Source organism: Epinephelus fuscoguttatus, linkage group LG8, assembly GCF_011397635.1.
Source record: "Epinephelus fuscoguttatus linkage group LG8, E.fuscoguttatus.final_Chr_v1".
NCBI classification, from domain to species: Eukaryota; Metazoa; Chordata; class Actinopteri; order Perciformes; family Serranidae; genus Epinephelus; species Epinephelus fuscoguttatus.
Window position 1 is genome coordinate 39,327,536 of NC_064759.1, and position 12,448 is coordinate 39,339,983.

Here is a 12,448-nt window from a genome sequence, read left to right on the forward strand (position 1 = left end):
AGAACAGTTTTGGTCTTGATAGCTAATTTTAACATTTATGAAAACTGTACAGGTGAACCTGACGCTAACTGTGACAAAACAGACCACACTCCATGGGCTATCATGTATGTTGAACCTACAACTGTGGTAGCAGCTGCTGCGACATGTATGAAAGAAAAGGAAGACTGGCTAACCCTAGCCCCAGTTTGTGCAGCCTACACATTGCTACTCACTGTGTTAGCTACTGTAATTACCCCCAACTCCTCTGTTACATTTTGTATGCCAGTGGGGATTTAAAGGGATAGTGCACCCAAAAATGAAAATTCAGCCATTATCTACTCACCCTCATGCTGAGGAAGGCTCGGGTGAAGTTTTAGAGTCCTCACATCCCTTGCAGAGATCGGCGGGGGGAGCAGCTAGCACACCTAATGGCTGACGGCGCCCCAGACTAACGTCCAAGAACACAAAATTGAATCCACAAAATATCTCCATACTGCTCATCTGTAGTGATCCAAGTGTGCTGCAGTTCTTCACTGTGTTCATTAGTTGCTAAAATGTTCCTGTGAGATGCTGAGAGATGCTTAAATGTTCCATAGAGCTGAGCTGAACTACAGAGCTGGTGATAATTTTCTATCGATTTGTCCACATCACACATATGTATTTGACCTAATTACAATCTAGACAGCCATAAAATATGTATGCTTAAAATGAATTTACCTTCATGATAAGCATTAATCATAGCTCAGATTCTAACAGTAAGTCAATAAATTGACTGGTATTTTTATAGTAAAGATGATAAGTAGTGTGTTCCACAGTATGTCTCTTGTATCTTGTTATGGTGAAATGTAAAAATCTATATTTAAAGAGCTTCTCCAACATTGTGGTCTTGCATTTCTAATAACCTTCAAGTCTTGCAAAGGAAAGATTTTTTTTAAAAAAAGGAGGTCCAGTTAAAATTGAAGCAGTGGATTCTGACTTTAAGTCGCCAGTATATAGGTCAAGTTTCAGAAACCATGGAACCTACAATTCCCATAATGCAATGTGACATGTCCCTAGTCTGTAATACAGGGTTTCTGTTGGAAATGTGAAGTCTCTGAGCCCAAGCTGAGATAATCCTGATGACTTCATCAGGCTTATTATTGCTGTGTTGTGCCCCTGATTAAACTGATACATAACATTAATGGACTGATTACATTGGATGAAAAAATGTATCCAGTGTTAAGGCTAATAATCAGAGTGCAGTTATAAATGAAAGTACTGTAATGTTGTAATGTAAAACACTATTTGTCAAATAAGCATTTTTTTAAGTTCCGATATTGTGAACTGAGCTGCCCAAGATTAAACGTATTCAGTTATAATCTTTGACTTTATCATAGATAATATCTGTAAGTATACATGATCTTGTAGCCCAACCAGTAAACATCAAGCAGGAACCTTCCTCCTTGTAGCTCTTTCCATAAAAGCCCGTGTTTATATATTTCCTCTGTGCTGGCAGACTGCTTTTCATCCATGTGGCCTGTTCTTGGCAGAGGACATTCTTCCATGCAGGGCTGCTGGACCAGCACCTAAATTATCCAATTAGACGCTGGGGCAAAACTGTCTGCAGGCCACTGTGTGTCTCACAGAGAGGCCTAATCGCGTCAGCCATACAGAGAAACTGCACTGAGGCCTAATATATTGGATTTCTGTTAGAGGTGATGTGCTAATGTCAGCACTGAGTCACCTCCTGGGGCTAACTCTGTTTCTGTCTTTCACACACACACACACACACACACACACACACACACACACACACACGCACACACACATACACCGAACATACACTTGAAATCAAACACAGTCTGCATATTTCATTTCTGACTGTGAAGTTATGAGACCAGTGGATGTGTGAGGGTGTGGCTCTTTCTTGGGCTACAATCTGCTGCCCTCCTGCACACCCTTTTTTGTCAAGGTTATTGCTGTTGTTGAGGAGGTACTATATACAAACAGGTAACAAATTAAAGAATACTTACCCTTTTTGTGGGTAAGTATTCTTTAATTTGGGCCATTTGTATATTGCTTACTCACCCCATGTTACCTTGAATTTGGGAGGGAAGCTTTTTCTTACACATGAATGAAGAATCCAAAAAAGGCAAACATTCTTCATGAGTTGAAGTGAACAGGGTCCGTGTTTAACAGCAGCAAAACTATATCAAAACATCCATTTACAAACTGTCATACAACTCATACATAATAATCCAAGTCGCATTTATCCAGTCATATCAGCCAGTCAAGGCCAGCAGTGGTCATATAGGTCAACGCTGCAATCAAGTTGTTAAGACCCATAAACATTTATTGTAAGGCGGAGCCCTCTAGTGACCTTAGCAATAACTATACTGTAGGAGCAGAGGAGGAAGTGAGGTGAATGTAGTACAGTGATGTTTTGTAAAGATCCCTACTGGATGGGAAGGAGGTAGAGGAGGGGTCAGAACCCTCACCCTGGAGACTTGTGTTCATGCTCCAAAGTCAGTGTTAACTTCTCTCAAGAACAACATAGCGGAATATGCTACAATGTGTAGCATACTATGCTAGTGAAGTATATGTGACGTGACGTGACGTGACGTGACGTGACGTGACGTGATGCGACGTGACGTGACTTAACATTAGTAATAAAAAATGACACCATGATCTTTTCTTCTTAACATAACCACCTAGTTTTGTTGCCTAAATCAAACCACAAAGTTTTATAGCGTAATTGCGACCGTTTCATAACATTAAGGATATGTTTTACATTGCGATCGTTAAGATAGTAATGTATGTCTTTTTTGGAAGGGTTATTAATGTTGTTTCAGAGGAACACTTAAGACTATAAGTAGCACACTTGGGCATTCGCATCCATTTAAGCTTGGATTCAAATGCAGGCATGTGCCTAGGCAGCTATTTCAATCAGGAGAGACAGAAGCATGAAGAAAGATAATATTTTAAACAGGATATGAGTATACAGATTAACAGATGATTTGCGATTAAGATTTAACAGAAGTCTTTGGCGCTTGAACACCAGAGAGAGACTTTTTGGGCATTTTGGCTGATGACTCTGAGGCTGCTGACTGCTGTGGCGGATAAGGCTAATGAATCCATAAAGTCTAGGTGGTGACTGGGAGGCGGAGGGCACACGCTACTGCAGCAAGAAAGAACTACAGGCAGAAAAAGAACCATATTTAAAATGAGGAGCAATAAGGTGACTGGTGAACAGAGAAGGTATGTTGCCGTGCTATTAGTTGATCGTGAATCAGCTGAAAAACAGCTTATGACTCAATTGACAGACCCAGACAATGACATCTAGAGATAGTAAATGAGCATGCGTGCAAGGAGTGAATGGCAGGGTGAGAAAGAAAACTTACAGCCTACACATTAAAAGTATTGTCTCCTTGGCTGAACTTTTGCTAGAGCTTCATGTGTCCCTGCACAAGACTTTTCATTTTGTTTTGGTGAAATTGCATGTGTTTGGGAAGTACTGAGCATATACGACTTGGATTACACTGCAGGAGTTTTGTGAGAGTTTGTAAAAGGATGTTTGATAGTTTTGCTGTTGCAATTGCAGAACCTGTTTGCTTAATTTCATTAAGAATTTTTTTGGGATTCTGAGTTCACTGTAGAGAAATGCGAGAAAAAGTTTTCTTTACAAATTCAAAAAAACAAAGGCAACGTGGTGAGTAATACAAATGGTCATTTTGTAGATGAAGTATTACTTTCAAGGACACAACATAGTAGATCGAAACAACATGAGACACTTTGGAGTGATGTATTAGACAGTGCTCTCCACCATCATCTAAATGCCAAACGAGGGAAATTTTTTGGAAAAACACTGTTCATCTACAACTGAGGCTGTTGTGGAGGCTCATGGTGAAACTACACCTCAATAACTTACACACTTGGTTTGTCCTTTAATTTGTCTCCCCATTGTATTTAATCATGTCTTTGAACCACATATCTCAGGTTTGGTGTAGAAGTTACCCCTCATGTTCACCGCAATTGGCTTCTTCGTGTTTGAGTTGATTCATGACTTTGTCACATTTCCCCCATCATTCCATTGTCCACCAACAGTATTTCAGAAGTCCTGAAACACTCTGTTCTTCAGCAGCCACATCTCTTTGATTGTTATATTTTACCTTGCTTTGCACACCGCCTTCTGTTTTTGCACTTCCTGAACAGTAAACATTAGCAGAGGCTGGAATGCTTTGCTTTATAGGGTCTGTTCCTTCATAATAATTTCTTAATTATATCCTTGAAAGCTTCCTGGAATGGACTGTGTAATTTGGCAGTAATTATAGAAAAAGAGACTTTGCTCATGCTTTCTGTTGACACTGGCACACTGAGTGTCTGCGGCAGTGGTAACAGAGTCAGTATGTGGGACAACTCTGCCCGATGAACTTTAGGGGTTTAATTGAACCTAGTGTATAATATGATGCAAAATAAGAAGTTTGCACTGTGTGGGTGCTCATGGTAAAACTGAACCAATTCTTTTATATAACTTTTTGACAGTCGACATGTAGCAACTGTCCGTCTCTGATATCAATGCTGTGTCACAACTGTCAAAACTTCATTTATAATTAGAAGGGGGAGGTGTCATTTTGATATGAAAAGTTTCTGACCCGTTATAGAGGTTTAGAGGATTATGACGAAAATACATGATGACCATTGTCACTCATGTCACGTGAGTTGTTGCTGCAGTTTTGGGGTTGATACCATTTGTTACACAGATTTGATGCTAAATTTGTGTACCAGGTGAGCATTGATAAAATGGTCAAAAATTCCTCCAAAATACCAAATTGATACACCAAGACATCGAGGAAAACCACAGACAAACCAATGTTGTGATCTGGTATGAAAAACTTTTCACATTAGGAGATTTCTGTAAGAACTGCATTTTGGGGGGATATGATGGCGAACGCTTCTGCTCTGGAAACTGGTGAGAAACCCCCTTATTTTCAATATAGGTAGGAAAGCCATACATCATGATGCTGTGATTACCCTCTAAGTCACAGTAGGTCATTTTATACAGTGAGATCAAGTTCCAAAAAATGGTCTTACTACAATGAAATGGCTACTATGGGGGCTAACATCATCACACATAAATACAGTCAGGCTCATTGAATCCAGTCTCAGCTTTTCAGTCATACCCCATTTATGCAATTCCAAGAAACCCCAGTATGCAGAAATATTTAAATGCAATAGGTAAAAATAACACCTTTGAACTGCATCAGTCATTTCAAATGCATAGGTATACTCCAGATGTGGCAAGGTGAGACTTGTGGGTATCCACAGAACTAATTTTCATTCTGATATCTTGAGGTGGGAGTTCAAGGGACCTCTGTGAAAATGGCCATGCTATTTTTTCCCTCGCCAAAATTTAGCCTAACTTTTGAGCGTTATTTAACCCACTTCCTTCAAGCCCCTCCGTCAAGCTAGACAAGCTAGACATGGTTGGTACCAATGGATTACTTAGGTCATCTAGGTCTGTATCATAGCAGTATCCTCATTCTAGATTTAAAACCCGCCAGAGCCTCTGAAAGACAGTCATGCCGCATGAGGACACTGACATCCTCGCGGAGTAGGTCAAGAGAAAATGATGATTATGCACCAGCAAGTGCTTTGTCAAAGATGTATCATCATCACATTGATGATGTGATATATGATATGATATGATCAATGCAGAATACTCCCAGAAATCGGTGACTATAGGACATATTCCTGTGAAGCCAGTTATACTGTGAAGTTAGGACAACAACAATATAATCAGCCCATTGTTTTACACTTTATGTAAATAGTCTATATGAACTGACAGATTCCTCTCAGTGTCTTTTGAAAAATCGTCATGATCACTGGCTTTTTAAGAGCTTACTATTATCAGTGCCTAACATGAATTTGGGTTCCATGGCTGGAGTACAAGTCTGACTCAAAACCTGCATGCTGCTCAGTCAATCAAGTGGGTGTAAATTTGTGCAAGGAGAATTGAAGTCTGTCGCCTGTTGCTGCCTGTTGGTAATTCATAACACTTGGCTGCTTTTCCATCAATTTGACTTATTTGCTTAATTTCTCTGTGCACTGAAGCAGAGTAATGTAAGGCCAGTGTGTGTCAGGAGCCCAGTCAAATGGAGTTTTTCTGCCTAATTGCAAGAGGTGTCAAATTACCAAACCCTATAGCAATAGTATGTGAAACAGCTTTGATACATCAACAAAACATCTAAAAATAAAAGCCCTTTACACAACAGACTTTCAAGGTTAGGGTAATGTTTGCTTAACTGGTTGCTGAAAGATAAGATGCGACCTTATTTCATCACCCTAGCTGATGAAGTATATACTTTGAGAGAACTGTGATTGTGGATTTGTCATTTCACAGTGAACACATGGAAACACTTTGAAATCGTTTTACAGTAAATAATGCAAATATCAACCTCTACTACCAAGTTCTGATTTGGTCACTAAGCCCCGTTCACCTGGAAACGATATTAAAACAGAAATATTTAGAATGCTGAAAACAAAAAAATACTGATATTAGATTAAAGGGATAGTTCATATTTTTTGAGGTGGGGTTGTGTGGTGTACTTAGTCAGTGTATTACATAGTAATACATAGTCAGTATATACATAGTCAGTGCATACTTAGTCAGTGTATTACTTGCAGCACTTGTCCGTGGACACCAGAGCATGTGAGTGGAGCGGGTGAAAATTTCTGCTCCTCGCTCGCAGACCTGTCACTTTGTGCTGCTCATCTGCTCCGCTTGCTTCTGCGCATTCTTCCCTCTGCTCTGCTCCACTCCATCATAATTTTATCCCGCTCCACTCGCTCACCACTCCGCTCAAAAAAACTGCGTTGTACTACCCTAACCTGTAATCTAATTATTCACCAATAAAACATGAGCTTGGTAGATTCTCCGGGGAAGCCCTCTCGCCTCTCCCCGCAGTTAGGGACCGTTCTCCAAGGTACCGCTGCTTCTCTTCTCAGTTTCTTTTCTGAAGTACGCAGTAAACTCCATAGTTGTGAAAGAAAATAGTGTGGGGTGCGCAGGTGCAAAGATGCATTCTGGATGGGGCATGAGCAACCGGAGCGAAATTGGAGCGAGAGATAAGGCTCCGCTCCACCTTTTAAAAAAAAAAAGGCCGCTCCTCACTCAACACAAAATCCGTCTGCTCCCCGCTCAGCTCCGCTCCACTCACATGCTCTGGTGGACACGCCCCCAGTTTGGAGAAGCAGGCTCGAGTCTGACATGAAAGCTAAAGAACGCACTGTTATGGATGGGGGTCAGCAACAAAACTTATTTAAGCCACCTAAAAAAAATCAGTATGAGTTTAAGTGCATGCTATACTGAGTGTATTTTCACCACTTTACCCTTCCATCAGACAGCTCTTTTCGACAGGGAAGCCATCAACGGCTTCAGTTCCCCATCTATGCTCTCGTCAAAGCCACCAGACTCCATTAACAAAAACAGTCATTTTAGCTTGCTAAATACAGGAGGTGCTGGTCTAGTTCTGCTTCAGTTGATTAGTCAGTTTGTGTTATTGTGAGACTTTGGTGTGTCCAAAATAACTCTTTTAAACACTAAAGTTATGCAATAATGCAAACAAAATAAGTGATCAAAGCAGTGGTAGATCACTAGCCACTGGATTCAGCAATGTTAAATCACTGTTTTTCTCAATGGAGTCTGGCTTTGAATGGCAATGCAATGGCTTCATTTTCCCATCGGAAATCACTGTCCGACATTAAAGTTAAGCAGTGAAAATATTCATAATATAGCACACTTTAACTGAAATTCTTCTGGCTGAGATGTTTTTAAGGTGGTTAAAATATGTTTTGTAGCTGACCCCTCACAGCAGCAGATTGTTTCGCTTCCATGTCACACTCCAGCCTGCTTCTCCAAACTGGGGTGTGCTGACTGATATAGACAGTATTTAATATACTGTCTGTGGATAAGTATCTTATATAACCTCACTTTAAAAAAAATCTTAACTATCCCTTTTAAATGATTGAGATAAGAGGATAAAAGGGAATAAAAAATAAAGAAAGATGCTTTATTTATTAATCCACAAAGGCAATTTTTCACATGGTAATGTTACAAAATGCGATTGAAATGTTACTCTTTGCATACCTCTCGTATCTATACACCACACACATGCATATTTTAGAGGGGTTGTCCAGGGTCAACCACACAGCACCCTTGGAGAAGTTTAGGGGTTCAGCGCCTTACCAAGGGCTCCTCGGCAGTGCCCACTACTCCAGCCATCATGTTCTCATTCCAACTTGTTAAATACCATCAATTTGTCAATGGACACACACATTAAAATATGACGTGCAAGGTACCCTCTTCCATCTGTTTTGGACATTCACGGACAACGTGTCAATTTACTCTGCATGCAATGTGTCTTGTCAAAGTTCACTTCAGTTTTGATAGGAAATGTAAAGTCTTTGCTCATTACATGCATAAAATCTTTTTCAAAGGCAAGTCCCCACAGACTGAGCTACTGCCGCCCCATGGTACAAAGTTAAAGTAATACATTTTTTTGACCAAGTCATTGATGGAGTCATTTTTCTGTCAAAAGCCAGTGAAATCTTTACACTTACTCCTACCCATTCCTAAGTTTTTATCACATCATTTTTTTGGTGTTGGTGGTAATGAGCTTCCATAATACCTCATCAGAACTGATTTCATGTAAACACTCAGCACAGCAGCAGAGCTGTCTCCAGTGGCTTGGGGAGGTTTCTAAAATGTATTTTCTTTCTCAAAAGTTTCACAACATTGTGAACAAACCAGAAATTAAGATTCATCTTAAGTAGACCTTTTTCACATCAGACATTTTGACTTGCCATAGCAGGAAAAGCACAGCCGTAATTATGGTTCCATTCCATTTAAGTGTCTCAATAAGCCGTGTCAGTAAGCCAGCATGCACAATAGCCTGGAGCTGGTAACCCTACATGGAATGTAGCCATTATTAATGTTATTAATTACACTTGTGTTTTTTTTTTCTTTTTTTACCATGATGCGAGCTACTGTCAATTGTCAGCAGGTGTGATCTGTTTTGTTACCATGGAAATGCAGCTCCAATGGGGAGTATGTGTAGGTTTTCAGGCTTTGTCTTTGTGTACCTGACATTTAACAGAAAAAGAAATAACAGTGCTAATCAGTGGAGCTGGTGAACATGTTGGTAGCACCCACTCATCATAAACTGTTGGTGTAGCATTTCGTATTTTAAAATAGGCTCACAAAGGGTATTATTAAAAGTTATGGGTGGTATAAAAACAACACAGATAAAAACATAGGTTCTGTGTCTATGACATCACTTCCGGGAGGTGATAAACCATATTCAACATCCTTGCAGTGAATTTAGGTAAAAAATAATGTGAGTTCTGACTCAAATAAAACAATTTTTATTTTTTTATATATTTTGTTTTGGGATGTCATGGTGAATCAGAATTTAAAAAATGGTCATTCAAGTCATTCTCATGGGGAAACAGTTCCCTTCTCATGTCTCACTCACAATTTAACTGGCTAGATAGCTATTTTGACAAAGATATACTTAACACCTAACCAATGATGAACATTTTTCATACATTGCTTCAAAAACAAACAAAGCCTGCAACAAGAGGGTAAAGGTTGGATGGCTGGGACATTTGCAACATTTGCAAAGCCAGATGATTATGAACATGATCCCAAGAAGATGGATGATTGGATCATGTGAATTGTTTGTTCCATGAGACATGTTGAGGAGGAAGAGGGTGGGAAAGGGGGTTAGTTTGCTGTACCCAGGGGTGACATAGTTGGAAAAATTGTATTACCCAGGCCTCAGTGGGATGGGGGAAGTTTGGTTTTGTTCACAATTTTTCATTTCAAGTAATTAGTGTCTTTACTAAATTAAAATGGGCTTATTGACTGAATGTTGTGTAAAAAAAAAAAATTTGCAGAATCTCTCTAAGGTACCTCTCACCCCTTGAAGGCACAAAATGGTTTAGTCCGCCTCTGCACATCAAGATTTGTCTTGAAATGCAGCTAGAGTTGAGAGAGTGACTGCTCAGAATGCTGGGGCACTAACGTACACTGTGATGTTTTTACCCAAGAAAAGGAAATCAGGTTCCAAAAAAGAAAAGAAAGACAGAAAGCAAACTTTGTATAAAAAATTTCAAAAGATGTGTCAGAGAGACATGCACCAAAAGGGGAAGAGTGGGGAGCCCAGTGGCACTGCTTATGCATAGGGCCTAAAATTTTGTGCTACACCCCTTTCTGTACTTACATCCCTCCTTTAAAAAAAAGTAAACAAAAAAGAGGTCTATCATTGTTGTTATATTATATATTATGTTATATTATTATTATTATTATTGTGTATTCATTAAGCCTACACTTAAATACCAATGTGTCCCACTTTGTCAGTAAAGGTGTCACACTTGGATAGTAGAACCACATAAAATGTGGTTTGGGGTAGGCTATTCTACATTCTAAACAAGAATCCAAAATCAAATTAAAAATAAAAAATTAAAGTAACAATTTACATGCATATTTTTAAGTGATTACAACTCTTCTCATTTACAGTAAATCCAATGAGTCTTTTATAGCAAGATTTGGTTTGACCTCAAAAATCTTAATTAAGTTGAATCAACTTAATATTTACCCAAAAGGCTGTGTTGATATTTAGTGGTCAAACTATTTTATTTGATTTGATTTGATGGAAGTTGAACTTACTTCTTTTAATTACGTCCTACTAAAAATTGTCAAAAATGGTTTTGAATGTGACCAACTTTGTTATGTAAGTTGACAACTGACTAAAAAACATTAATAAAACAAACTTTTGTCGTTTTTTTTATGCTGGTCAGCTTTATTTTAAGTGTTATCCACTGACCCCATGAGTGTGTTTTTGAGGAAGAGTCATGCATCCTGTCTTTAATATTTCTTTTTTTTCTGCCATATAGTGTTGTAGAGCTCTGAGGCTGTTCAGAATAGTATCATATGAAGGGTTAATACATTTGGACAATAATTAAAATTGACACGGTGTTCACCATAAAGGGAAAAGTTATTCATACACGTATTGTAGTAGTTATCTTTAGCACTACACGGCCAACATAATCAGTATTTTATTTCTTCTACTTTATACGAATATTAAATAATGATAATAATAATAATAAAAATGATAATAATAATAATAACAATAATTATAATAATAATAATAATAATAATAATAATAATAAAGATAGATTTGTGGGGCTGTTGGCAGTGTGTTGGTGTAATGTGTCCGGGCAGAGACCTGCAGCACGCCGCCTCACAGCCTCCTCATCACCGCGTTCACTTCGCTCCCTGCGCCCTCTCGCCTGCATCCGGCGGAGATGTAAATTGGATTAAATAGCCGGTGCAACGCGGTCGGATTTGAACCGCTTTCTTTTTTCTTTTTTAGCCGGGGCTGTCTCTATATTCACCGCATCGCTTCTGTGCGTGTGTGTGTGTGTGTGTGTGTGTGTGTGTGTGTGTGTGTGTGTGTGTGTGTGTGTGTGTGTCTGTCTGTGTGTGTGTGTTTTTCTCCCGTGTAGCTCCTCTCTGCTGGGATCCTGGTCTGCCAGGGGCTGCAAAGCCGTGCTAGTCGACTCATTCAGAACCAAATGCGTGTGTGACAGACTGTCCACCTTCGCCATTTTAGCACGGCTAAATCCCGAAATGGTAAGTCCGACAACCTCCCTTGACTTGACGTTAAAGGTATCGGAGACGCTGTGGTTTTTTTGTGGGTTTTTTTTATGTGAATGCATCAGCTGTTTTTTTTTTTTTTTTCCAAAGGGCGTCATTGTCATTACATATCAACAGATCCTCCCTCTCTCTCTCCCTCTCTCCCCCCTCCTTCCCTTTCTCTGTCTCGACATGCCAATGCCATGCTGCAAAAGGTTATTATAGTCTTGCCAAGGAAGAGGATTTTTCTCTTTTTTGGGAGGTGGAGGGGTGGGGGGCATCTTTATTCATGTTGCACCTAGAAGGAGATAGTCTGTTTATGTGTTCCAAGAGGAAATGCACACAGGAAGGGCAGCACTGAGCTAACCTGTGCATTAAGATGGTGGTGATCACTGTCAGATGTCCTGGTAGTCACACATGACATGGTGAGTGGGATTTACGCTCATGTTATAGCTGATAATCATACCTGCATGCACCCCCACACCTTCACTTCTCTTATTCCATCAACAATTCTTGTTCATATTAGCATATTTTAACATATTAGACTGTCAGTGGTGTCTCCATGGTTACCAGGCCCCATGGAAAAGGTGCTGCATGACAATCCAGTTATGTGAAAAAAAGACACATGTTAATAAGACTAGTAGGCTACACAATTCCCTAACATTGTGGCTGCAGCTGGACACAGCGAGCCAGCAAGTGTGTGTGTGTGCGTGTGTGAGAAAGAGAGAGAGAGGGAACAGAAATGTCTGTTAAAACCACAGCAGTGTCCCTGTGACTAAAACCTGCCCCAGT

The 12,448-nt window shown here is 39.6% G+C and overlaps 1 protein-coding gene across 5 annotated transcripts in view; it reads left to right on the forward strand.

Moving 5' to 3' along the window:
• adgrb1a (adhesion G protein-coupled receptor B1a) overlaps positions 1–12,448 on the forward strand; it is a 255,606-nt gene that overhangs the window by 184,946 nt on the left and 58,212 nt on the right. For all 5 annotated transcript variants that reach the window (XM_049584034.1, XM_049584031.1, XM_049584036.1 and 2 more), the window contains exon 18: positions 11,527–11,653. In XM_049584034.1, coding sequence (XP_049439991.1) covers positions 11,527–11,653 — 127 coding nt within the window. The remainder of the gene's footprint in view (positions 1–11,526; positions 11,654–12,448) is intronic.